General features: G+C 53.4%; 1 protein-coding gene and 1 long non-coding RNA gene across 11 annotated transcripts in view; one reads left to right on the top strand and one right to left on the bottom strand.

Annotated features, from left to right (window-relative positions):
* MVB12B (multivesicular body subunit 12B) overlaps positions 1-8,580 on the bottom strand; it is a 57,525-nt gene extending 48,945 nt beyond the window's left edge. For 2 of the 8 annotated variants that reach the window (XM_064676492.1, XM_064676493.1), the window contains exons 1-3: positions 8,190-8,580; positions 3,157-3,242; positions 2,006-2,128 (exon numbers count right to left, since the gene is read on the bottom strand). In XM_064676492.1, coding sequence (XP_064532562.1) covers positions 2,006-2,128; positions 3,157-3,242; positions 8,190-8,565 — 585 coding nt within the window. In that variant the 5' untranslated portion in view covers positions 8,566-8,580. Of the gene's footprint in view, positions 1-2,005; positions 6,788-7,829; positions 7,954-8,189 lie in introns of those variants that run through there. The other 6 variants (XM_064676498.1, XM_064676499.1, XM_064676496.1 and 3 more) reach the window with 6 other exon arrangements.
* Positions 6,796-17,680, top strand: LOC135424885 (uncharacterized). Of its 3 annotated transcripts, XR_010435410.1 has the most exons (4): positions 6,796-7,364; positions 12,506-12,571; positions 14,028-15,656; positions 16,619-17,680. It is a non-coding gene; the product is annotated as an uncharacterized LOC135424885 (long non-coding RNA). The 3 variants fall into 3 exon arrangements; XR_010435409.1 differs by having other exon boundaries at positions 6,800-7,364; positions 12,506-15,656; XR_010435411.1 differs by lacking the exon at positions 6,796-7,364 and adding an exon at positions 8,444-8,533 and having other exon boundaries at positions 12,506-15,656.
* Positions 17,681-26,892: the final 9,212 nt, after the last annotated feature.

Raw genomic sequence — 26,892 nt, forward strand, 5'->3', positions numbered from 1 at the left:
AGGGCAGAGACTGGGCAGCAGGACGGGCACTCGGCAGCCCCAGCTCGCCCAGTCCTGCCTTGGCTCAGAGACAAGGAACGCGTGAGACGGACCACACGGCACCCAGCACCGGGCACACGGCGCACCAGGCACACGAAACAGTCCTTCTCCTCAGGGAGCTGAGGAAGTCACTCCTTACCCACGTGCTACAAACAGATGGACCTGACAGAGTGACACACGGTAAGGAAGCTGCCCCCAGCCCACCCCCTCCAAGTGCAGGGTGATCTACCTGCTGCACAGAGTCAGAATAGGTTACTGCTACCCCAGTCAGGCCATTGGAAAGCAGGCCCTCTAAACCTCCTACTCCACAGGGTGATATGCTGCTCCAGTGGAGTCAGGGCTGTTCCTGCTCCCACACAGCCCCGGGTGAGCAGCTCACTCGGGAGCTGCCCCACAGCAAACCCCACCATGGAGCTGGCGTTCAGCCTGAAGCAAAGAACACAGGAACCACACCTCTCTCCTACCCCAGGCTCCTGCCTCCCACCTCTCCTCCCCACCCAGACAGTCTTGCCAGTCTGGTCAGGTTTTCAGGAATCTAAGTTCAGGCACACTCTGTACATTTTGGCAAAATCAAGTCTTTGGTCCTTCAGCTGTAAAAAGGCCTGGCCAGTCATTCAAAGAGCCAGTAACACATTTGATTTTTAAACAGACACAGAGTGCTCCTTGGGAACAGAGAGGGAGGCAGCAGGACCAGAGCAAAGGCAGCTCCTCGCTGTGCCCCGAGGAGAGAGCGACCCACATTCACCAGCATTATTACACCACCACCGTAATTGGATTAAGCCACAGGAAGATTCTTTTATCTTGTTTAGTTTAGCACTGCAGCTCCCCATTAAGCCACAGACAGGCTATCTGGGGTGAGCGCTCTCTCTGCCCAGCCACTTAGGCAAAATGCAATTCTGTTATCACAACTCTCACAGTCCCATGCTCCTTTATCAGGGCAAGCAGCTAATTACACAGCCTGGCTCACACAGGTAATGAGCAGTTAGAAAAATACAGAAAATACAAAAAAACTCCCAGGTCTTTAAGGCACCTTTTCACAATTCCCCCCCTTCTTCCCACAGCCCATGTCCAGTCACACCAGCCTGATCCATTTTCTTCCTTCACACTGAACAAGGTATGCAATGATCCAGCACTGAAGAGCTGTGAGCAAAGCCTCAAGACAGCTGGTTTCCACTCCCACCATGCAAGCTGTGCAGCTCTAGATACCCAAGGTGTGATGTAGCACAGTTGGAGCAGAACACACAGAAAGGCAAGCAGGCTAAATCTTTCTCTATAGACCTGTGCAAGGTCAGCATTTTCTGGTATTTCACAGTTTGGGACACTAATCTATGGGGAGAAATATCCTGCTGCTGGTTACACAGCAACTAATTCAAAGAACAGGCAGCTGTTAAACAGTGACCTCCCTTTATCCACACACATTCATCTCTGCTGTATCCAGCCGCCTTTTCCTGCTGCCAGTCTCCTGCCAAACCTTAGTTTAGAGGTTTGCATTCTGCCCATCAAAATCATCCTTGCAATTTCATCTGGATGCAAAACTCTTTGCTTCCCATTCTGGAGCTTCTCATCATCATTGTGCAGTGTTGATATTTGGGATAAAACAGCTGATGAGGGATCCATTTATGCAGAGATATAATTTGTGCAATACTTAGGACTCCTTCAGGATGAATATTACCAGGATTATTAAATTTGCATGCCACAGTGGCCAGCTGTTTCTGAAAATCCCTCCTCCAGGTAATTAAGCTCCTCTGGAGTGGCAGAGGAGTGCACAATTGCACCCACAACCCTCCACTGAGGGAAAGCACTAAGTGCTGTGGGCTGAAAGGTGGGCAGCTGGCTACCAAATGACTTCTCACAGCACCATCTGAAGTCAAGCTCTCTCTGGAAGAGATGCTGTTTCCCAGCAAAGTAAAGCCTTGTCAGTGCAGAAACAAGCATTAGCAGCAGCAGCTCAAACAGCTCTACTTACTACATCATATCCCGTTGGTGCTCGGCTCCGGGATGCGACCACACCAACACCTGTGATGGGATCCATCGGCAGCTCGGGCAAGGCATCAGAGAGGTCTCGCACCTCAGGCATTATGGACTGATTCTGGAAGAAAGGAGCAGAATTAAAGGGCTGCTGGGCAGCACACCCTGGCAGAGCACCAACAGCCCACATGCATGCCACAGTGCCTGTGCTGACACACCAGACGGCCAAGGTGAACACAGGATTAGGCCAGACACACCTTCTGCATTTTCATTTGCTTTTGATAAGAGGGTACATTTGTGCAATGCCAAATAGTTTTGGAATTTGGGCTGGCAGCCTCTGAGACTCATTTTGTTGCTTCCATGGGCTGGTCTCCATCTAGCAATGATGGGAAAACCCAATACCTTCCCTCCCAAGCAGAGAACAAATTTCAACCCCAAGGCGGGCTGGTTGAAGCAGCTCTGTCATTTTAAGCAGAAAGAATTCTGCTCCTAATGGCTTCAGAGGGAGGCTTTTCATCCACTACGGGTGTTAAGACATGCTGTGGGTTCCCCCACAAGTCTTCAGTCCCATCACACTCCCCAGAGCCAGACCATTTTCACAGAGCAGCACAGATGTCTCTGGCGATGGATGCAGAACCGCAGTGGCCGCAGGGAGCTTCGACACCAGGAAACACAGAGGAAGCACAGGGTGGGCTGGTGCAAAGCAGACAGAGGCCTTGAGGAGGCCTGAGCATCTTCCAAAAGGGACACATCACCAAGAACGTCAGGGGAGGGAGATACGCAAAGGGGACAAAAGCAGATAAGACCAACCAATTTCGGAGAGATGCTGTTGCAGGAAGCAGGAGGAGAGGACAAGAGAGGTGCTGAAACAAGTCGCTGAGGAGGAGGATGGGAAAAGGTGCCACTGCCTCAGCATGTGGTCTCCTGCAGAGGCAGCCAGTTAGGGCAAGTCTTCTCTGGCTTTCAGACAGGAATGCCCCAGGAAACCGCCCCCCACGCACCCTGAGATAAAAGGGCAGTGCTTTGAGTAAACAAGCATCACTGCTGCGCAGCCAGACAAGCCGTGAACCAGCACTGCCTAATTCAATTCCCTCATCAGAGCAATCAAACCCCAGCGTTTCTGGGCCATGTAGAAGGCTGGTTACTTACTGCTTCTAGAAAAGGCAGAGGTGAGTGCTGGTGCCAGTGGGACCTGGGTTTACACTTCACAGTGCCCAGTCTGAGCAAACATCGTGCTGCAGGCAATAAGAAAGAGCAAGTCTGGGCCCTATGTAAATAATAACAATGTCACATGAACAGCCAGTCTACGTGAGAAGTCCAAAACAACAGACACTAGTGACCAGTAATGGTGCAAACACTATTGCTGAACCAAACAGAGAGGAGAGCTCTGCTTTGGCACCTGGACACCCATCCAGCATACACAGAGCAAAGCAAACCTTCTTTGCCCCCGACGCAGCCCAAGGCTCCAAAGCATGACAGGAAGCGCAGCCTGAGCTGCAGGGGTTCACCCTCCTCTCCCAGCAGGCTCCCTGTCCTCAGGGCTGGCAAGGAGCACAGGACCCCACTGCAGGAACGCTGGAGGCACTGGCACAGCCCCAACAGACCCCACACTGCTGCCTGCGCTGCCCCACCGGCTCATCCGGATGCCTTGCAAATAATCCAGAGGCCATTGCCTAAAACGTGCAGCATGGAACAAACACATATGAATTTAACAGAGATTACAATCTGTTCTTCATGCACGTTTTCTGAAACTTTTCCAAGCCACTCTCAATAGCACGATGACTTGTTACTACACATCGGGAGGAGCTGGAAGATAATTAATGCTGATGCAAGCTTCTCTTAGGCCATTTTGAAGCAAAATTCAGGTAAGTGACGATATTCCCCAGCATGCTAAGAACACTGCACAGCAGGTTCCAACATGGCTGCAGCTACATTGCAGGGAAGCAGATCTGCTCCCCCAGCCTCCACCAAACCCACCCTGATGAAGTGCCAGCTTGCTCCACAAAGGCAGGGGAGCAGGGGTAGCCGGATGGCACAGACATGTCACCTCGGGGAGGGAAGCAGAGGGTCTGTGTACCACCCTCTCAGGCCCTGGGAGAGCTCATGCAGGCAGAGCTCATGAGGCAGAGCCCCGGCATTGCCTCCTCATTCCCAGCAGTGATGGCATGAATGAGGCTAATGTGGGCCGGGGACCTGCTGCTGAATGCTGCCCAGGCCCCATCTCACCATCGTGGGGCCTGCTGCAGGGAGTCCCAGCTGCCCTGGCAGGAACACAAGCAGCAGTCGGGTCACCCGCGCAAGGCTGAGGACAGGGCCCTGGGCATCCGTGGCACCAGTGCAGAAAGGCTGGTGGGTGGCCCTACCAACAGCACGGTGCTGCAGAGCAGCCCCCTCTGCCTGCCGGCACCTCGTCCTCAGTGAAGAAGGGCACCTTTGTGGGAGCCATTTTCGGCTCCACTCAGCACAGAAGGGGGAGGGGAAACGGCATCAATCCTCACTTTGTGACAGCTCACACAAAGCCCTCTGTGGTGGCAGCCTGGGCGCGGGGCTTTCCGCCTCGCCAGGGCGGAAGCCACAGGGTGACGTGCGGTGGCACCGGCAAAGGGCCCCCAGCAGCACCCGCTGCGGCCGAGCTGCCCGCACCCAGCGAGCCCAGCACCTTCCTCTGCCTGCTGCTCAGACCACAGCCCGTGCCCACAGCCGGCACGGACAGTGGACAGAGCACCTGTCCAGACAGCAAACCTGCTGGGGCCACCACAGCACGGGCAGGCTCTGCCACACCAGGCCAGCCTCCCACCACGCGGGTGGCACTGAGGATGCATCTGGAACAGATATGGAGCAGCACCAATCAGTTTGCACACTGGGATAAATGTTTTTGTGAACTCTGTGCAGGTCAGAGGGGAGTCTCTGGCTCGGCAATCACACAGATGATTAGTTGCAGTGCACTTCTCCCCCAGGGCGCCAAAGTTTGGTTTCTTTTCTATCATGCCTTTGAACTTAAAAAAACAACAAAAACAAACAAACAGTGAAAGATGAGATTAAATTAAGGAGCAGGATTCTATAAATACTCCTATTAGGCAGCTTGTTATTTTAATGAAGTTCTCTTTAAGCAAGGTGAGTTTGACCTGTACGCCCACCTACCATCCCCATGGCTGACCACCCAGCCCAGCAGACAGCCCATCCCCACCCGCACTAAGCTGTGTGTGCTGGGCTCTGCTCGAGGGCCTGCGCGCACTGCTCGCTGCAAGGTTATTCTGGGAACAGCCCCAAACAGTAAGAACATTTTTCCCATTAGTTGGGAGCATGCTCCATGGAGGTCGTTCTGAGCTGTGGGGCCACATCCAGTCTTCAGCATGCCCTGGCAGCCGGATGCGAGCTCTGGGGCAGGAAGAAGTTTCAAAACACTGTGGGGCCACTTGGACAAAGCTAGCAGGGAAAGGATGTGCCTGCACCAGAGAAAGTGTCCATGCACACTACCAGCCCCAGCCCCAAGCAGCATGCAGCAGAGCTGCTTAGGATGGCTGCAGGATGAGACGCATAAGATGCACTCTTGGCACGCAGCCTCGCCTGCTGGCTCCATCCCAAATGCTTCCCGCCCCCTTGAACCGGCCGTACCACGGGGCAGGAGGCATGGGGTCCCAGGGTGTAGGAGAGGCCTTCAAGGACTCTGCCAGGCTGTGCTACAGCCTTCTTCCCACAGCCCACGTCCACAGTCACACACACCTCCCCTTCTCCCACCACCCCCAAGTTTGTCTGTTTACATCCTCTTCACTTGCTCTCTCCCATTTTCTTGCTAGTTCATCTGCCTTTATTAGTTTATCCCAGGCATACTTTTCTGCTGGCTCCACTGAGGTGACTGACCACACACACTGCTGGGCTTTGGCTGGGACACATACACAAGAACATGCCTTCAGAAATGAATGCATTATTGTGAGTTTCTAGAGCATATTTTGCTCTCATTATTCCTTTTCAACAAGTTAAAGAGCTGGTGGGTACATGATCATATCAGGCCTTTGGATGTATTTGCTACAGAAACATCACGCTGCCAGCACAGCAGGTCAAGCTCTGAAGTTAAATAGTCAGGATTTGGAGGGAGAATGGTCTTATTGTTTCTTCCTCCAACTACAAGCCCTGCACTTTGACACTGACTTGCTCTTCCCACAGGCAGAAAAGTATGAGCTAAGGCAAAACTGGGAAAAAAATTATCAACTAGCTTGCTGAGGCCCCGCAGTCTGTGGGAAGTGGTCCCATCAAACCAAAGCAGACACTCTGCTTAAACCCTTGCCCGTCTGCTCAGCCTGTCACTCCATCCCTCTGCAAAGGCGGGGATACTGCTGGCACAAGGCTCTGCTCCGGAGTCACACCGCCCCGCTCCCCTGGGCCTCCACCACGTCCGGGAACAGGACAAAGCCCCAGCCAACTTTCTATTTCTGTTCATGGAATAGGACACAGTTTCAGAAAAACAGGAGCACACAGTGCAACTGAGGGGTCAGGGCCCTGAAGGCCACCATCACAAACGGGCAGAACTTCAGTGTCACATTTTGCCCCCATCGAAGGCATGTCTGGAATCACCCCCATGCCCAGGCTCCCATAAGAGACACCTGCCCAGCATCAGCCACAAAATCTACACATTGAGACTGAATAGGATGGAAACAGGAACTGAAGTCACAGTATGAGCAAAACTGAGACCCTGTATTGCTTCACAGCACTTCTAACCATGGATGCACATCTGTGAAGAGTGTTTCCATACACAGATGACCTTGCATCAGGGCAGCAAAACATAAGTGACATTCAGTTCTGTTATTTCTATCTTGGCACAGATACGAACCTGGGGACTACAGGCACCCTTGAGCCTGGGATTCGCTTTGTCAGGGCAGCACACAGTATGAGAGTGAGACGTGTGCTTTATTTCACACCTCCAGAAGCTCAGGCTTAGCCTTCATCTAGTAGGTAAGGCCATCTCAGCTAACAATGACAGGGACGACACCGTCAACCTACCACACAACACACAGACTCCCTAAAGTACAGGTGAGCATGTTCTCACACAGTTAAAATAAAACACAAGATGGAGAAACCCAAGCTTTAGCCCGAGCAGCTGCACACCTCCTGACGCCGGCCTGTCGGGTCTCAGTGTTACTGTGACCAAGCCAAGAATGCCCTGTTTCTCTGGGAACGCACAGAAAACACCAAAGCCTGGTGGACTTTTGAAAACCTCTCCAGAAACTTCTGACTGAGCTCACAATCCTTGATGATGCAGGCAGTGAGAACATAAGACAAAGGCAGCTCTGTGTCGCTGCTCCAGCCAGCGCTGTACAGCGTGAGCCTGTATCACACCTCCAGCCACGCACCGAGCACAGGTGAGAAAAGGGCAGTCGGGCGGACCCACGCTGCAAACACTTGTAGCAGAAGACCACGCAAAACACAGGGGATTTTGTTATCTTCTCTAACTGTCACCAATAAGAATTTACATTCAATTCTAGAGCAGGTCAAGGTCACCGGCTCTGCCCCACGGCTGGTCGCCGACGCCGTTCCTGCAGCCGACCCAGCTCCGGCGGAGCCGCGGGGTCCCACGGAGGCCACCGGGGCGCTCCGGCGCGGGGTCCCCGCGAGGCCCGGCCCCGGCAGCCTCGGCCCGGGGCGCTCCCACCGCCCCTGCGCCGCTCCGGGGGGCTCGGCCCGCCCGCCCCGCCCGGCGCCGCGGCCGAGTGAGCGCCCGGCCGCTCGTCCCGCCGCTCGTCCCGCGGGAGCCGCGACCGCCCGCAGGGCCCGGCCCCGGAGCGAGGCCGCGCCGCGGGGCCGCGGCGGCCGCGGGGACACTTAACTGTTGCCCGTGCGGCGGGCGGCGGGTCGCGGCTCCCCCGGCGCAGGCAGAAGCAGCTCCTCATCGCCCGGCGGGGCCGGCGCGGCGCGGCCCGGCGGGAGGAGCGGCGGCGGCGGGGGAGCGGCCTGCGGGCCCGGGCGGAGCGGCGCGGGGCGGGGAGCGGAGCCGAGCGGGCGGCGGCCAGGCCGCGGGGCGGCCCCGGCTCTCGGCGCGCCCCGGACTCCCCCCCTCCACCGCCGCCGCTCCGCGCCCACCGCGGCCGGACCGCGGCGCGCAGGGCCCAGAGCCCGCCCCGCACGGCCCCCGCCCCGCGCCCCCGCCCGAGCCCCGCGCTCCGGCCCGGCCCACGGGACACACTCACCGCGCTGCCGCCGCCGCTCCGCCCGGCCCGGCCCCGCCCGCACCCCCGGGCAGCGGGGCTCGGCCCCCGCACGGCCCTGCGGCGAGACCTCCCGAAAACTTCCCTCCCCGGGAAAGGGGCGATCCCCGGCACGCTCCCAACAGCCCCCCTGGGCCCGAGCCTGGGGCTGCCGGGAGGTGCCAGGTGGAAATGGCTGAGTAGTTGTGATTTGGTCAATGTAACCTCTGTCTTCTGTCTGAAACGGGCGGCATCCAGGAGATGGGCAGCAGCTGCTGTGTGCTGAGGAGGAGCAAATGGTGTCAAACAAGCTGGTTGTCTTCTTGAGAAGGCAGTCCCTGGCAGGGGTGAGCGGTTTCAGGAGCCACCTTGAATTCATGAAGATATTTGATGCTCTGTGTCACCATGGCCTGACAAACCAAGCAGATATGGTCCAGAGAGGTCAGGGTATGCCAGGCTACATGGTTAACCCTGGCTGGTTATCCAGCCAGCCTTCAGGTCCACTCCCAGCACCGAAGACATCCCGAGCAGAGGGGCAGCTAGAGTCTGGTTCTGCTCAACATGGTCACATGCCAGTGCTCAAACTGACAACGCACTCATTGAATTAGCAGGTTATGTGAATCACAGCATAACCTGGGACAGGAGCATGGCCTGTAGCCATCATCACATGAACAAATCCTGCAGCTGTCCTGCGTTGGGTTTTGAGCACCTTACCTGAAGCAAGGTCAACAACATCCACCTGGAGAGCAGTGAGATCAGTGTAGAGGCTGATAGCAGCAGCCTTTGGTGCAGATGCAAGACAGGGAGGAGTTGGAGCTGCTAATCTAAAGCAAAAGAGAAAATCCTAGGGTGAACAATGAAATAAAGGAGGGAAGGAAACGTGTTAATTTGTATGTGAATTAAAGATAAGGGCAAAAACCTGTTCTTTGTGGGAAGCTGAGAAGTGATGGGTATGAAATGCAGCAAGAGATTCTGCAAAGATACGGTGAAAAACTCCCCACAGCTTGGGGGGGTTTTATTACTGGTCAAGTCAAAAGCCCTCCCAAAAACTCTTACCAGACATTACTCAGTCACTCCCTCAGAGCAGATGGTCTCCCCCATCTTTTGTAGAGCTAGTTTCCTCTATTTTCCATGATACCATGGTTTCCTTTGTGCTGGGAACCTGGCCTTTGTGACCTAGAAGAGGAGAAAGATCTCACTCAGACACCCAAATTTCCTCTCACTGACAAAACCAGGTACCATCTGTCAGATGCATAGTGCATTTATCAGAGGGTCCATCTCTATGATCACAGGGTGTTTCCTTGTCTGATATTCTGCCTTGAACTACACCACCAATTCCCTGGGGTTTTTTTCCCCTCTCCCGTTGTCTTTTTGCTTGGATTTGGCCGTCCTTTGAGGAGCTCTCTTCAGCCTGTTTTTTTCTCACCTGGATAATAGTTTGCATCTTCCATCCTGTTTGGACTGTCTTTGTACACTGCTTTAGCCAGGCTGAACCGAGCAGGACTGGTGGAGCCAAAGCCCTTCTCTTTCCTTTTGTGAGTGTCTCCAGGCTGGTTTTGCATCTCTCTGGCTCTCACTGAGACAGGCAGGAGCTCAGCTGACCGGGCATTTCCCACCAGCCCAGCGTCACTGGGCTGTAGATACCGAGCTGAGGACCAGGAGAGCTCTTGGCTTTGATCCTCAGGGCTGTTCCAGCTCCTTGCTCTTCATCCTGGTGTGGTCAGACTTACTACCAAACAAAACACTCTGAGCTTTGGTTAGCCAGTGTTTGAGAGGTTTGTCTGGAAAGCAAACATACACATTAGTGGTTTTGTGTTCTTGTCCATAAAGCAAACAACAGAACCTGGTGTCCCACTTCCTCCTGTGGACAACCCTGGGCTGGGACCAAACCTTCCTCCTGTCATGACTGGTGTTTCTCTCCAGTAAAGCATTTTAGACTGGTGCTTGTTGAACCACAGTAATAACTGGGTGTTCTGAACGGTGACTCTGTTCCCTCCCTGTTGGACCAGGGCTTTACAGCTCCTACTGCATACAGTCTTGATAGCTGGTAGTGGCTTCTGCATCCAAAGATTAAAAATATATTTTTTTTTTTTAAGCAATAAGGAATACAATGCATTTTTTTGATTTGGAGAGTAATTTAGAGTGAAGGAAAGATGATGCCTGGTGGAAATGAGAAATATGTGTTCCATACATAATATATGCCCCAAATGTCCTATTACAAATACAAGAAGATTTCCTGAACTGGAGAAGTTGTTACACATTACAGTGTGCTAATGCTCCCCCATGGAGGTGCTGATACTGAGAGAGTCTTTAGTGTAATAATATTAAAAATCCAAGAGTTTCAATAAGATCCTCCATGCTACCACAGCTGTAGGAAATGAATTGATTCCAAAGGAAGACTCTAACTGCTGCTTAGCATCCGCAAAATATTCCAAGATTCACTGCAAACATATATCCCAATGTGTCTGTGGTGTGATCTGCAATAACATCTTTTCCAAAGAGACAGTCCCTTCCCAGCTGCTGCCCTCGGAGTGACCGCCGGTGCCGCAGCCCTGCAGCAGCACAGCTCGGGGTGAGCACCAGCACAGCTCGGGGTGAGCACCAGCACCTCTGCCTGTGGGGACCTTCAAACCTCGGCAGGTTTGGAGGCTGGGAGAGGCCCTGTTGTGCTCTTCCATCGGGCATGAGCATGGACTCCGAATCAGCAAGTACTGGGTATGGGGCACATGAATAACTACACTAGAGTTGGTTAATCTACCTGTGTAAAGTTACTCAAAAGCATAAATATTTGCAAGTATAATGTTTTCCTCTCGATATTTTACATCCCTCTTTTTCAAGATGCGTATATTTACTCCTCTTTACTCAGAGCGTGTCTTTTCTCACGAGTTCTGCTGTCCTGTACATGCTATCCGGTTTGTACCAGTGTTGTCTTTTCAGGACACTGAATAAGAGGAATTTTGGTCAGTCTTGGCTCTGATGCCGGAGCTGTGGCTGAACAAACACGGTTCACTCATCAGTGGTGGATGGGTGCCAGAACTCACATCCTCCACAGCACTGTTCCCAATAGCTGTGTGTGCAGCCGGGGTTGTCAGCCATCTGGGACGTGCTCCGTTCGTGCCACCCCGCTCTGTGCCACCGCCGCAGCGTGGCCTGGCTGGAAGGCAGGTGATTGCCAGTGCCGCTCCTCAGGGCTTGATGCTGGGGACAGCACTGCTTCACATCCCACAGTGGGCTGCTGGCAGCAGTCGGGGTGATGAAGGTGCCCAAGGAGCCAATCCCACAGCCATTCTGGAGGAAGCCCAGATCTCTGCTGCGGCCAGAGCTCATCCCCTCAGTGCTGGCCGTGGTGAGGTCCTTTCCCCCTGCACTGCAGCTCATACTCTTCATGGGGAGAGCTGGCAGGGAAGGGGCTGTGGCTGCCCATGCAGGAGAGCAGAGCCCTTGCCCTGGCATCTCCAGCCCCAAAGCACCTCAAGGGAGCAGCCAAACCTGCTCCTCAGTCAGAAGCTGGACTAAAATAGGAGATGGTGGTTGAGCCCCACCCTCTTTACATTTCAAGCATTTTGTAACAGCAAAATCTGTCCCTTCCCAGACACCACCTCAGAAAAGCGGCAGTGCACAGGTTTCTACACTTCCAGCTGGGAACAGACAAAACACAGTCCTGGGGCTACCACAGGGAACCAGCTCTGCCTGGCAGCTGACTTCCTCCATCCCTGATACACACATTTAGGAAAATATTGTTTGCTAGTGTATTCACTACCCAGAGTGTCATCCTCACAGGGCACCAGTGAGCAATGCCTGGAAAGTTTCAAAACAGCTTTTTCAGAAATTGCTCCGAACATTGTTTCAGGGACCCACTCTGGAACATATGAAGTGATTTGGAAAAGGCAGTTTCTTGGTCTATTTCCCCTTTACTTTCCTATCCCATAGTTGTTACTAAACACTAGATAACTTAAAACATTTGTATTTCACTCCCATTTCAGTCATGATGTACAGGATACCAATATACATTGACACTGCCAGAAATAACTGATTTATGTAGTACCCAGTGGTGGATTTGGCCAGGGCAGGCATCTGGCCTTCCCCTCCCAAAAAGGTTCAGGGCATCCCTCACCTGGAGGGATGGTCCAGAAGGAGGGACTGTCACCAGCCACCTCCATGACAAGGGAAGCAGGGCCATGACCTGCCAGGGTCACAGGGAGCTGGTGGCCCAGGGTACACAGGGCACTGGCACTGTTTAGTGGCACAGGGATGAAATCTGGCCTTGTGAGCCCTGTTTCAAGGCCCCACAGCCAGGACCAACCCTGTTTGTTTTGCAGAGACACTCCAGGACTGAGGCACAACTGCTATTGCACCAAATGGAGGGCAGAGAGAACGCCATGCGGGTAATTACCAAGGAGAGCCACACAGCCAGACCCTCAGATTATGAGTAATGGCCACAGTGCGATGGAAACCTTTGCTTGAATAATTTTGAATGATGAACACATTTGAGGAAATAATGTTTTCTTTGCAGACCTCCTTTGATGAAATGCTATGGTTTGTTTTGCTTTCTCCCTCAGGGCACTGCTGTCCCCCCAGCTCCAGCCACCCACTGCTGCTGGCAGAGCAGAGGGAGCTGAACAGAGCACACTACTTACTGCTTGTCCATGGATACACACAGGGAAAACCCATGGATGTGGCTATCAGGGTTGTGAAGCTGCTGTTCCATGAACACGCTGGAAGCTGATGTCATTCTGATACTTAGTGTTTGCACGAAGGAATGCCAGGGAGTCAGTTCATAGGTGACCATTTGTCCGTGGCGCTGGGAAGTTGGTCACAGTTCAGCAGCCCTTTCTCCATTTGGCCATGCAGGACTCCAAAAACACAGCTCTGGTCTTCCAGGTCCTGAAAGCAGGGCTACAGCCAGCATCCCTTCTTCTTAGACTGGAAGAAGTAATTCACACACTGGTTAAATGGCTGCAGCCAGGGATCTCACGTCCCCAAGCTGTCCCCGGGGTCAGCAGCACTGGGGGACACAGGAGGCCCCATCCGCTCTTGCAAGAGCACATCAGCTTCCTCCGTGGCAGTTCCCAGGCCAGCTGGCAGCATTAGATGTTGCTGCTTGGCTCCTTGGCTACTGCAGCTTGTGCCTATTAGCACCCCAGTGAGTTTCCCATCCGTCTGACAGGACCCAGTGTAGATAACGATGCCAAAGTTGGTCGTAACTGGACAATTACAGTATCACTGGGAGACCAGAAAAATTTCAATCCAAATATCCTTAATGAAGGACCAGTAGGAACAACAAGAGGCTCCCCAGTCTCCCCTGTCTGTCCCCAAATGCAAGGCCACTGCCCCAATGGCATCATGACACCCTCAGGGGAGAGCAGGATCCAGCCAGACAAATCCCACAGCTGGGGCTCATGGGCAGAAATGGGGGTACGAGCTCAGAAATGGGGTCTCCATGGGAAAACCTAAACCCACCATGGCAGACTGCCGATGCAGAAGCCCCAGCTGACAGCAGGTCTGAGTCTCAGGTTGGTGAGGTGCAGGTTGAGCCTCCTGTGCAGGCAGGGATGGGGCTGCACACTCAGCACCTGCCTGGTGTCCTCCCAGCTTTACCCACACTTGAAACATCCTGTCTGTAGGATCCCTTTAGGAAAACACAGTGAACAATCTTTACAAGGAGAGAGATAAAAGAGACACGAAGTACATCAGATAGTTCCCTCAGAAAGCTCTCAGTGTTGCAGGGAAGTGCAGGCGGATGGGTACGGTTTGCCGGGAGAACTACAAATCCCCAGCACCACTAATGAGCAGCCAGTCTGTGAATACATAATTTGACGTGGTGTTTTATTTTCTTTCCAGCTTTGAATTTATCCTACCTAGATTTTAAGGGTTTTGTTCCACAATGACAGGCCTGCGGATGATCCCGAGAGTCCAGATCCTGCTGTCCTGCTGCAGAATCCTTCGCTCCTGGCTGACCACAGGGAGTTGGGCAGAGCTTTGCCTTCAGGGGGGGTGTGTGTGCCTCAGTAACGGATAATGAACTGACATTAGCCAGAGAAGGGCTCCTCTAGCTCCTTTCTACCCCGAGGATGCTTGTGCCAAGCGCAGCTTTCATATGGAAAGTGGCGCATTGTTTAAATGTAAATGTTTCAAGAACAGCGATTTGTGAGAGAGGAAAAATAAAATCTCACCTGAGTTGAGCAGCACGGTCTGCTCACAGAGGTTCTTTTTTGCATCACAGATCTTGTTGTAGGACACTCTGCTCCCTCCATCTCTTGGGTAGCTGTGGGATTTATTACACAGTTAATTTATCTATAAATATATACTCATAAATTTATACTTGTCTGGTAATCTCATTTCTGTGCTGTTCCATCTCTCCTGGCAATCCCATTTTCCCAGGAGGGGAGGAATCAGTGCCTCAGCCATGCCAGGAGCTTAAATGGGCTCCTGGGCCCATGGAGGGAAGTGGTGTGTGTGTTTGTGTGTATGGTCCCAGATGGAGCTGGTCAGGACCATTAGGACAATTAGTGCCCTCGGCTCTAGCTGGAGGTTCCTAGAAACCCTGCATCTCCCACAAGTGTGATGATCTGTGCCTGTTCTCAGCAGGTCAGAGGCCGTTGGGTGTTCTGTGACAGTTCCTTGAAGGAGAAATGCCTCGTCTGGTCCTGCCCCGTGTATTGCTCTCTTCATCTCACAAGTGACAGTAAACACCATATTATGATGACACTGGCAGAAGAGCTGCCGCAGGGTTGCCTCCTGCTTTATGCTTTCCAGGCAGAGGCCAGCAGCAAGAGATCAAAAACTGATTTTCTGTTGCTTCAGAGATGTGTGGGCTCAATGAGCCAACAAACCCCATGGCACTGGGCCCCGCTTAGCGCCCGAGAGCAGATCACCGACAGGATGCCGCCGGTGAACCTGCTGCACTCCTGGCCCAGGGACCTGGAGTCACCAAACCTGGAAGACACAAGTCTCCAAAATGTTAAATTTGCTGAAATATTCATGTTGCAAATACAGCTGGTGTAAAATCTTCAGCGAGGCTACAGTCTGCACATTCACTCATGTCAGCTCCAGCATCACCAGTGGGTCAGCCAGAACCGCTTTGTTCAACTCACAGGAGATGGCAAGGAGGGGACACAGGGTGTTCCATGGGTTTAGGTGACACCAGTTCCTTGCATACATTACTGATTCCAAGAAAAACCCCTCCCTGCTCTGGCACAGCATTAACTGCTCTTGCTATTGCACTGCTGGAAGCCAGTCAAGGCTGCAGCATCATTTCCACAACAGAAGGTGCAACAAGCAAACCGGCATTAATCCTGAATAACGGATCCAAGGGTGTCAGGGATGGGCCTCTCCTGCTCCTGGGGAATGTACCACCCTGGAAAAAGCAGGGAGACCCTGGCCATGGCAGCATTTGGTTCATTTCCCCTAACATCTCAGTGAGCTGAAGGAGTCACCAGTTCTCAGAAGACAGCTTTGATGGAAACAACGGTGAGCAGCAAACTGGAGGTACTCCTACCAAATATGTTCCCAAGTTTAATGAGATGCTTGAGGATGCATCCGTCCACTAAGAGGGATTTCCTTACACATGGGCTGCCCTGTTCACCCCTGCAAAGACCCCTGTGGTGTTTGTGGGGGTGAACGGGGCAGCCCATGTGTAGGGGACATGGATGCATGGGGGGCATGGCAGCTCCAGCTGCCTGTGCCTCACTGCCCTTGTGCAGTTGTCTGCCAGTTGTGTGTGCCGATTGCTATGAATGCCACCATCTGGTGTGCCACGTGGACATCATAATCTTTTCTTAATTACATTAGCAGTGCAATCAGTTACTGCATTACAAGGCCGGCGATGAGCTTTTAAATCTTGGTGGAAATCATAAATAATTGCACTAAGTACCAGGCGCCAGATGTGAGTGCCAACTTCAGTTGCTCTAGATAAATAGTAACCTTACAACAGTGTTAGATAACGGTCCAGTCACTGCTTTTCATGGCTTAACAGTGGCTGCACTCCCATTTTTTTCCAGGCAGGATCTATCCCCAGTGGTAGCTTTTAAAAAAAAAAATAGAAAAAACACAAGCCATAAACAGGATTTTTAAAAATGTTAAAAATAAGAGCAATGTGGAAGAAAAATATGTTCTGGTTTAACATGGTGAAGTGGGTGGGTGTCAGGCAGCCCCCCTCACCATAAGTCCCTCATGATGCTGATAGGGGTCAGCCAAAATCCAGCAGAACTGGGGGACACCTGGAGGTACAGACATGGCAGCAGCTGGAGTGGGAATGGTCCTGGTGGATCATTCTGGGGTGAGATGGGTTCCATGGGGCAGGGCTACTTGGCCTCACCCCTGGCCCAGCTGTGCTGATAAGCTGCCTCCTTTCGGGAAAACTTGGGATTTTTTTGTAAAAAGAGGAATCCTGAATCACTGACAACCTCTTTTGCTGGTTTCTTTGGAGTCAGGTAATTCACTGAAATTCACTGAAATGATCCTGCCCACAACAAACGTCTGGCCCAAAGGAAGACCCTGCATCATGCAAGCAGAAGAGCCTCACACGAGGTCCTGTGTCCCAAATGGGCACCATCCCACTGTCCTGCTCTTAGGAAAGCACGTGGATGCCAGGTGGCAGCGGGCACCAAGGGTGGCTTTGCCATGGCCATCCGTGCCCGCCGCCAGGAGCGAGCGGCAGCTCGGCTGGCAGCAGCGGGGACGAGGCAGCTCCATCCTGAGTGCCAGCACAGCTCTGTGGATCCACTGCCATTTGGGAGCCATCCCATGCCTTGTGCACCCCCAGGAGCTGCTGGCTCCTTGCACATGCCCAGCTCTGTGCCAGCCCCACTTGCACCCAGTGCAGCCCCTGCATCTCCAAGTGTTTATAGCATTGCCTGGAGATGGCAGCAGTGCCAGGGCCAGGCTGTGACAGTGCTGTCAGGGTGACAGCCTGGCCCCAGGGCTGCTGCCCCTGTGAAGCTGGTACAGGTGGGATGCTCACCCCTTCACTGCATCCTGGGGGTTGTGGGCGGGTCCCGTCCGGTGTCACATCGGGATCCATCCGGAAGGAGAACAGGAGCCAGTACCCTTGCAGTGTTTAAATAAGCAAAGTTTTTGTGCAAAGCAGAGGTTAATGTACTTTATTGTTCAATGTCATGTTTATAGTGGATTCTTGGAGGGAAAAAATGTGATTAATTGCCCAGAAACCCATGGATCTACAATTATTTGGTTGTTGTGAACAAATAAAGGGCTACAGTATTCATCATATTCAAATGAGGCAGTAAAATAAATGATGGCATGCCGTTTATGAACAAAACCTCGTCGTGTTCCCTCACAATCTGAAAATGTACTCGAAAAATTGTAAATGAGATACAGCCATTGTCGAGGGCTCACTGGTGATTTGTCTTTGTGTAATGTTTTGCAGTGCTGACCCATCACTTGCCTGTTTTAATTTATGTCACAATATGCACCTTCATTATGCACTTTATGAAAACGAAGTGCCAATTTGTAATAAAGACTTGTTTTCAATGAAATCTCCTCTTTTTGGTAGGTGTTCTGCTTTTCATTAGCACCCATTTCACCAGACCTAGTTAAAGAGCACAGGTACAGACTAAATATGTCCGATCATTCATCATAATTTTGCTTTCCACTTTGTCACAGCTTGGGTATTTAAGGAAGATAGATGATACAAGATGTTGTCTCCTTTTCAGACTCTTTATGCTCTGGTAAGTGTGTCCGATGCAGAATTATTTTGCCACTTTATTATTTTCTAGTGAGTGTTTGTCACAGCCCGCTCTGCCTCTGGTGCGGTGCCGGTGTTTGCTGTCACTCACCGCCGGCCACGCTCAGGCAGCTGCTTCTCACTGCCGGTGGCTCCGGGCAGAGCTCAGCCCTCTCTGTGCTGCTGCTGGTGCTGCCTGGCTATGGTGGAAGCCGAAACCTCGGTGCCTGTTCCACAGGGACCTGTTTCTCCTCACCTTGGGCAGCCACGTGCAGGTGACAGCAGCACCCTCGGGCAACTCTGCCTGACTGGGGTGTTTCACGGTGCTGGGGTTGCTGTGGAATGGGCTGGACATTGGGCAGCAAAGGGATGGGATGTCCACCTCAATGTCCATTCCACATCCTGCCCAGATGCCCTTTTCTGTCCAGCAAGACTCCATCCCTTCGTGCTTCCCTCTGACCCTGAGCCACAGATGATGGGTCTGATGGTGGTTCCTTGTTTCTCCAAGGGTAGTCGAGCGCCAGGTTCTGGGGTTTGTGGTTTGGGATTGCTGGGGCCTGGGAGACAGCTCAGCTCTGGGCTGCTGCATCTGGTACAGGAGCAGACGAGTGCCCCTCGCCCAGGCACCGGCACCGCAGCTCTCGGAGCAGCCCCGGGCCTGCGCCCTCGTGCCAACCCCCACAGCCACCCAGCCACAGTGCTAATGAGGGAACAAATGTCTCACCGGTTCTGGCAATGAGCAGTGTGCTGGAGCCAAAGCCCTGCTCTCCCTGCCCACCCCACTCCCTGGCTCTGGCCCCGCGAGTGCCACAGCCCAGGGAGGGCGCACAGCCAGGCATGGTGGACTCCAAATGCTTTCCTGTCCTCTCCGACTGGAAAAAGCTGTTGGCCTCAGCTGCCAAGCAGAGTGCTGTGCGTCGCTGGAACCCAGGAGGATGGTGGCTGTGGATGCTGCTCGACACAGGGCTGGCTCTCCCCCCGGCTGGCACGGGCAGCAGCGGCACAGATGTTCGAGTGCAGATAGGCCTGGGGCAGGAGGTGCCAGGAGGCTGGTGCGTGCCAGGGCTCGTTGTGCTGCTGTGGAGGCAGCCCGGGACACACTGGGTGATCAGCCACAGCCTGCTTGGGGCAGCAGAGCTGCTCTCACAGCACGGTCCCCGCGGCTGCGGCGGCTCAGGCAGCTTTGTGTTGTCGCCACATTCCTGTCTGGCCCTTCCCAGCCTCTGCTTCCCTGGCACAGGAGCACAAGCTTATCAGGACTCACATGCAGCAGCAGGTATTTTCATCCATCCCTCCTATTGCCATAGCCTTTTTGTTCCAGGTACCCTGACTTTGCACATACGGGGGCTCTCCCCAATCAGCAGAGGCAGAAAGGGAGAGAGCCAGGGCTCCCCAAAGGAGTCTCCTCATATCTGGAGCCCTCTTTGATATTTAGATGCTCCCCAGCAGATGCACAGGCAGTGTCTTGGGCAGGGAACAGTGTTTTCTGCAGGGCAGATGGGAAGAGGAATTCATTCAACCATTGCCCGTAGTTACTCAGTCTGCAAAAACCAGGAGATTTGTGCTTAACCTCCTGAGTCTGTCAAGGATGATTCCAGCCTGGGCAGGGCCCAGGGCCAAGGGGTGCTTTGGGATTGCAGTGTTGGTGTTTTACTGCCACATCTGCCAAGGAACCCCGCACAGCCCTGCTCTGGCAGCACGGGCTGGAGGGGCATGGGGGCATGTGGGGGGACACAAAGGCCACAACCATGGACACCCATCCCTGGCTGCACAGTGAGAATGTGGCTCTTTTTAAGTGATGGTTTGAACTGGATGGGTGTCACCCAGGGAGCAGGGCTGGTGCCAACCTCCAGGACATGGTGGCTCCTGCAGCTCCGGCAGCTCCTTGTTGAGGGATCACCAATTGTGTGAACATGTTAATTCTATTTGTAAAAGTCTGAGGAAAAAACCACTTTCAGCACAGCTCCCAGTTCTGCTCTTTAAGTATCATATAATTTAGATTAACAGATATTTTGCAGATGCCACCAAACTTGACAAGATATAATTATTTCCAACAAGAAAAAGTTGGTTTTTTGGCTGCTCTGTGAATGTGGGGCTGTTCCCAAACACTGATCCTGCATCGGGCTGTGCCAAGCTGTGGCGGCTCTTTCCCCATCTGCACATCGTGTTTGTGCTGATATTTGTGACCCCAAGGATGTCCTTGAGCAGCCCCCACTGTCATTGTGGGGCAACACCTTCGAGAGTAATGAAGTGGTGCTTGGCCCCCAGCTCTTGGGCTGCCGTGGATGGTTCAGGATGGAGCAGGCTGGGCCCTGGGACTGCCAGTCAGGGCCTCGTGCCCTGCTGTAGTGACTGCTCATTGTCCCTCAGTGTCCTGGAGAGAGGGCAGGGAGATCGGGGGGCGGCTGGAGTGGGGGACAGGACATGTAAAAACAAGGGAAACAGGAAAGTGCCACCCTGCAGCACAGCCCATCCCTGAGCCCTGTCCCACGGGTGTGGACTGAGCTGTCCCCCGCGTGCCCATGTACATGGGCCAAAAATTCCCCGGGCTCCCAGTGCCCCTCATGTCCCTGATGCCCCCCTGCCCTGCGTGGCCCTGGTGCTCCCCAGGTTCCCCCCATGTCCCCAGTGCCCTCCGTGTCCATGGTACCCCTCATGGCCCCCAGTGCCCCCCATGTTCCCCTGTGTTCCCCAGACACCCTGTGTCCCCTGTGCCTCCCCATGTCCTCACGTGTCCTCAAGTGTCCCCCCTGTCCCCGAGTCCCCTGTGTCTCTGTCCCCTCTGTCCCCGTGTCCCTGTCCCCGTGTCCCTGTCCCCCCTGTCCCCGTGTCCCCGTGTCCCTGTCTCCGTGTCCCTGTCCCCGTGTCCCTGTCCCCTCTGTCCCCGTGTCCCTGTCCCCGTGTCCCCCTGTCCCCGTGTCCCTGTCCCCGTGTCCCTGTCCCCGTGTCCCCCTGTCCCCGTGTCCCTGTCCCCGTGTCCCTGTCCCCCTGTCCCCGTGTCCCCCTGTCCCCCTGTCCCCGTGTCCCTGTCCCCCCTGTCCCCCTGTCCCCGTGTCCCCCTGTCCCCGTGTCCCCCTGTCCCCCTGTCCCCCTGTCCCCCTGTCCCCGTGTCCCCCTGTCCCCCTGTCCCCGTGTCCCTGTCCCCCCTGTCCCCGTGTCCCTGTCCCCCTGTCCCCGTGTCCCTGTCCCCCCTGTCCCCGTGTCCCTCTCCCCGTGTCCCTCTCCCCGTGTCCCTGTCCCCGTGTCCCCGCGCCGCAGTGGCGCTCGCTGCCCACGCGGTGTCGCTGTGGGAGCCCCGGACCCAGCGGGGAGCGGAGCGGGGAGTTTTCCACGGCGGGAAGGATTCCCACTGGAATGGGAACACTGGTGTCAGCTTCGATGACACCTTTGATGGGAGAAAGATTAAATAATTTTTTTGCTTTTAATATTTGGTTGAAAATGTTGATTCGATAAGGTGAAATATTAAAAGTAAATACAGTCACCGTTCTTACTTAAATTACTTTTTCTTAAATTGCGTATAATATTAAATATTTGGCATTATAATCTATAGCATGTTGTATTTTGATAATATATTTTTATTCACAATGAAACAATTTGATCTCATCAAGAAGGCAGCTCAGATGCTTCTAAATTAAAGTTTGGGTTTTTTCCACACGGTGAATATTAAAGTTTTGTTCCAATTTAGAGGAAAACATGTGTCACGGTGCCGGTGTTTTCCACAGACCAGGAGCACTGGCCTCTGGCCATTCCAAACGTGGTTCCTGAGGCTTCTGCAACCCCAGGCAGTGGCACCTCCCCACGCTGGGGCTTGCTCTGCCCCCCCTCACCCCCGATTTAGCCCCCTCAGACTCAGGACTACAGTTATGCAGGATGATCTCAAACAGTGCTTATTAATAATCATGTATTATGTGAGATGCCCAGCAATGATTTAAACCCACGGGCAGCTTTGGGAAGAGCGGGTTTAATTTATAGAAACTCTGATGTCTGATAGCAATAAATAATTAGGCGATCGCAAAAAAAGGGATCAGAGGGCTCTGCCCTCCGACTCCGGCTGGCTGCTTGTGTCCTGCTAATAAATTGGTTAATAAAAGGAGAGAGAGAAAGCCTGAATTCTGGGGTTATAAAAACAAATGACATTTTTATGTTTAGTGGACAGGAAGAACCAGAAAGGCAGAGAAGTCAGGCGGGTGCACCGGGAATCATTCTGCGTTCGCCATCTGAATTCCTTAATGACATTCTCATTAAAAGTTCTCACTGCCAAGTGCTGTTTGCTTTCGCCCTCAGACCTGCCTGCATTAACAATGAGTAACTTGCTTGAGGTTATTTACATACAGTGTTATTCCCCCGTCCCCTTGCTGGGCTGGGGAGGGGATGCACAGGGAGCTGGTGGCTCGGCCAGCGTGGCAGAGCCTTGGCCCTGCCAAGGAAGCCCCGGGGGCCTGGAATGGGTGAGGCCGGGGAGGCAGAGCTGATAACGTGCCCATTTGGGGGAAAGCATCCCATGCTCTGCAGTCAGACAGACCTCAATGTAAATGTTCAGAAATGACAGAAATGAGCCCCCCCCAGCCCGTGGGCAGCTGGGGCTGCAGCACCAGCCAGGTCTGCACCCGGCTCTGCCAGAAGCACCTCCCTGTGTCACTGAGAGCAGCTCCACCTGGGGCTCCCAGGGCCCTTCATAGCATTATTGTGTTTATTATTGTTATTTATTATTATAAATGTTGTTACTTACACTACGGTAAACAGAGCAAACTCCATGGGAATAGGAGACCCTCTCACCAGGCAACAAACCAGTGCAGAAGGGGAAGCCAGTTCTCACTGTGGAGAGCCATGGAGGCTGAGCTGGAAGAGAAGCCTGTTCTGAGTGGGAGGTGAGACCATTCTAGAATCTTCCATGGAACAAAGTTGTGTGGTAAGTCTCATTTCAGGTCAACAGAAATTACTTGCTTCAGGAAAAATTAAACATTTAATTTCAAATTTTCATTTTATTTACATTCTTAGTACAAAATTGAAATGAAACATGAGGCTGAAGTGGGAAATTGAAATGTTCTGCTCTGAAAAGGTTGAAGCTGAATGCTCTGACCTTATTAGGAAAACTTCCCCCACATCCCCGTTTTTTCTTTCAAAACAAATTTTTGTCAAAGGCAACACATTCCTACAAACCATCTTGTTTCTGTCCTGCAGAGCAGCACAGAGACACCCTGAGGGTCACCCAGTGCTAGACACATCCCCATCAGTGGTGGCTCTGTGGGATTGGACATGCCAGAGCATCACCAAACACCTCCAGGGAGAGCACAACCGTCCCACACTGCTCCGGAGCAGTGCCACAAATCCAGGACGTTTTGCTCAAGTATATTCACTTGGCTTAGCAGCAGGTTTCACCCTTCCCTGCCCAGCCATGAGGAGGTGGAGCCCAGCACTCCAGGTGCTGGCTCTGAGAAGTTGTTCTGAGCGTGTGCCCGGCGGGATCCCGGTGTCAGCAGCACGGGACCTGGCTCGCCTGCAGCCACACCGAGCTCCTCTGCCACAGGCTCCCCAGTGACAGTCACCTGCCAAACCTGCTCCAGCAGATGTTTGGGATGTTAATTCCCAGTAAATTTTGATGTATTGTGTTTACTCCTGGTCTGACTATCCCTGCGGGCACACTCCTGCATCACCTCCCACCGCCTTGTCGCAGCTGAGCGCTGTTGGTGCCTCGCTGCCACCGAGCTGAGCTGGGGGGTCACCTCCTGAGTCCTGCAGGTGTTGTCACTCCTGCTCCTGGTGGCCTGTGTCCCATCCCCCCCACCCCATTGCTGCACTCTTCCCAGGGGTTCCCCTGGCACGGTGATGGCCCAGCCCTGCTGCTGCCACACGTGCCCCGGAGTTTCGCCATTTCAGTTTCCTGGGTGATGCCGTCAGCTCCTGCACGGTGTCGCAGGCAGTGCCAAGTGCTGTGCAAACAGCCAGCAGTCAATAACCTGGGCCCTGAGCACACCAGGGTTCACCTGCTGCCTCATGGCAGGACAACGTGGCCGTGCCCTCGCACTGGGGAGCAGTCGGACGTGTGCCTGCAGGGCAGCAGACAGGAGCGAGGGACACGCCTGTGTGTGCAGGGCCTGTGTGTGCAGAGCCCACATGTGCGGGCAGGCAGCCTGGCAGGGGCAAGGGACACGCCTGTGTGTGCAGGGCTGTGTGTGCAGAGCCCACATTTGTGGGCAGGCAGCCTGGCAGGGGCAAGGGACACGCCTGTGTGTGCAGGGCTGTGTGTGCAGAGCCCACATGTGCGGGCAGGCAGCCTGGCAGGGGCAAGGAACACGCCTGTGTGTGCAGGGCTGTGTGTGCAGAGCCCACATCTGTGGGCAGGCAGCCCAGCAGGAGCGAGGGACACGCCTGTGTGTGCAGGGCTGTGTGTGCAGAGCCCACATTTGTGGGCAGGCAGCCCAGCAGGGGCAAGGAACATGCCTGTGTGTGCAGGGCTGTGTGTGCAGAGCCCACATTTGTGGGCAGGCAGCCCAGCAGGAGCAAGGGACACGCCTGTGTGTGCAGGGCTGTGTGTGCAGAGCCCACGTTAGCGGGCAGGCAGCCCGGCAGGAGCGAGGGACACGCCTGTGTGTGCAGGGCTGTGTGTGCAGAGCCCACGTTAGCAGGCAGGCAGCCTGGCAGGGGCGAGGGACACGCCTGTGTGTGCAGGGCTGTGTGTGCAGAGCCCACGTTAGCGGGCAGGCAGCCCGGCAGCACCGCGATGCACACGCCTGCACAGGCGGGCACAGAGCGTCTCGCAGCCCTGCAGCCAGCCTGCCTTCCCCAGAGGTGTTGGCAAACTGCTCCCCTGCCTGCCCGGTGCCCCAGCTCGGCCCCATCCCTCAGCCTTCCCTCTCTGGCAGGAAAACTGCATGCAAAGGGCTGTAAGAAATCACCCGAATTCGGTGAAAGATTTTCACGGCAAGAAATCAAATAAAATGTTCATAGTGAGGAAGTGAAAAATAAAGCATGTTTTCAGAAAATGGTCCTTTTCTTTGCCGCTGGGGGCGGGTCTGGAGGGGGAACACAGACAAAGGTGCCAAAGGTCTCAATCATCTCGCCACTTAATTATTCCATCTCTCAGAAGGCATCTCCAGGCAATTAGAATAATCATTCATGCCTGTGCTTTACAGGGACTCTCGCATTCTTCCCGTGAAGCATCAGAGCTGGATTGTAATTTTTTTTTTAAACTTTAGCGGTGACCTGCAACTAAAGGAAAAATAAAAGTTTTTTGAAATATTAGTTTAATAAGACATGAGAATAATATTAAGGATATGAGCCTCCCTTATTTATTATTTATATGTATAGTGTGATTTAGAGATGCACTTGAACCAAACAAGTCACTACCAAAGAGTGGATCTATCCCTCTATATATATATTAAAAAAACCTACAATATTCGCCTGGAGATTCTGTCCACATATTCGGAGATTGTGATTTAACATACACAGTTTATCAAGGCTGGTGTGCTGCACACAGAGGCTGGGGTTTTATGTAAGGGTATAAATAATCAATGCACATAGCAACTTTAAATTACTGCTAATGTGTTTTACTTATGTTCCCACTAGAACGATATGTGAAATAACAGGGAGTTGCTAGGCACACACTTGACAAATAATATCCATGCGTTTCCATTTTTATTATTTTTATACATTTCTTATTAAGCCAAGCAGTGCAGTTCAGGCCTGCGCAGCTGCCCAGCCCTCACTGCTGGATCACAGTGCTGTGAGCTGGGGAATGCTGCAGGGCTGGGCAGGGCTGGGCTGCAGCACCAGCAGGGCTGGCTTCCAGCACGTGGGCCCGTAAACCCTCCGGCAGAACTGGCAGTGCCCCACTGCTCCTGCCACAGCAGCGTGTGCTTGTGGTGGAGAGGGGCTCCTGCTCTCCCACCCCTCTGCTCTGGCAGGTTTCCCTGTTTGCTGCTTCTGTCCATTGGGGTATTGGCACAAGACCCACTCTGCCTGGTTTGCCTCCATGAGCTGCTACATTCAAACCGTAATTCCCTTTTTCTCTTCTTCCATTGACCTTACACAGTCTCTGTAAACATCTTTGCTGGACCAAAGCCTGGATCCCCAGGGTGGGATTCTGCAATGGTCCAAACCCCGAGGAGTTCCCTGGGACAACGTGCCATGACATGGTGCAGGCAGTGGGCTGACACCAGGAGCAGACAGCCCTGCACAGGGACCAGGGCAGAAGGGCCAGGTCCCTCCAGTAGCATCTGTTTTGGCAGCCTCTGTGCACACACACTGTTAGTAAAGCACAGCCTCTGTGCACACAGTTAGTAAAGCACAGCCTATGTGTGCACACACACTTAGTAAAGCACAGCCTCTGTGCACACACTGTTAGTAAAGCACAGCCTCTGTGCACACACACTGTTAGTAAAGCACAGCCTCTGTGTGCACACACTGTTAGTAAAGCACAGCCTCTGTGCACACACACTGTTAGTAAAGCACAGCCTCTGTGCACACACTGTTAGTAAAGCACAGCCTCTGTGCACACACACTGTTAGTAAAGCACAGCCTCTGTGCACACACACTGTTAGTAAAGCACAGCCTCTGTGCACACACTGCTGTAGAACCGCAGCCTCACGTGGGGTACTCGAAAGATGCCATCCACAGAAATCCCAATATTAAACATGGTACTGATAAGGAAGACACTTGAGTAGACAGGAGGACAGATTTGCTCTAAAGCATGCAATCATCTCATCTGTGGGCACTGGAGCTCATACAAAACCCCTGCACTGAGGCGATGAGTCTGTGAGGAGCAGGGAACACCAGCTCCAGGCCTGCCTCCGGCACCCTCAGCCCTGCACTAAGCCCCGGCAGGGAGCTTCCATTAAAACTATTTAGCAGACAATAACTATTTCTTTGTAAACAAGTCCTTAAGTGTTTATTACTATGTCACCATCAAAACCATACAGCTTTGTACTGTGTTTAATGGAAGAAAATTAACAGAGTGTTTTAAAACCTACTCCGCGTAGAAATGCAAATGGATTTCCCGGGGCTGGCAGGCTGGGGCTGCCCCTG

This window comes from Pseudopipra pipra, chromosome 20 (genome assembly GCF_036250125.1).
Source record: "Pseudopipra pipra isolate bDixPip1 chromosome 20, bDixPip1.hap1, whole genome shotgun sequence".
Lineage (NCBI taxonomy): Eukaryota > Metazoa > Chordata > Aves > Passeriformes > Pipridae > Pseudopipra > Pseudopipra pipra.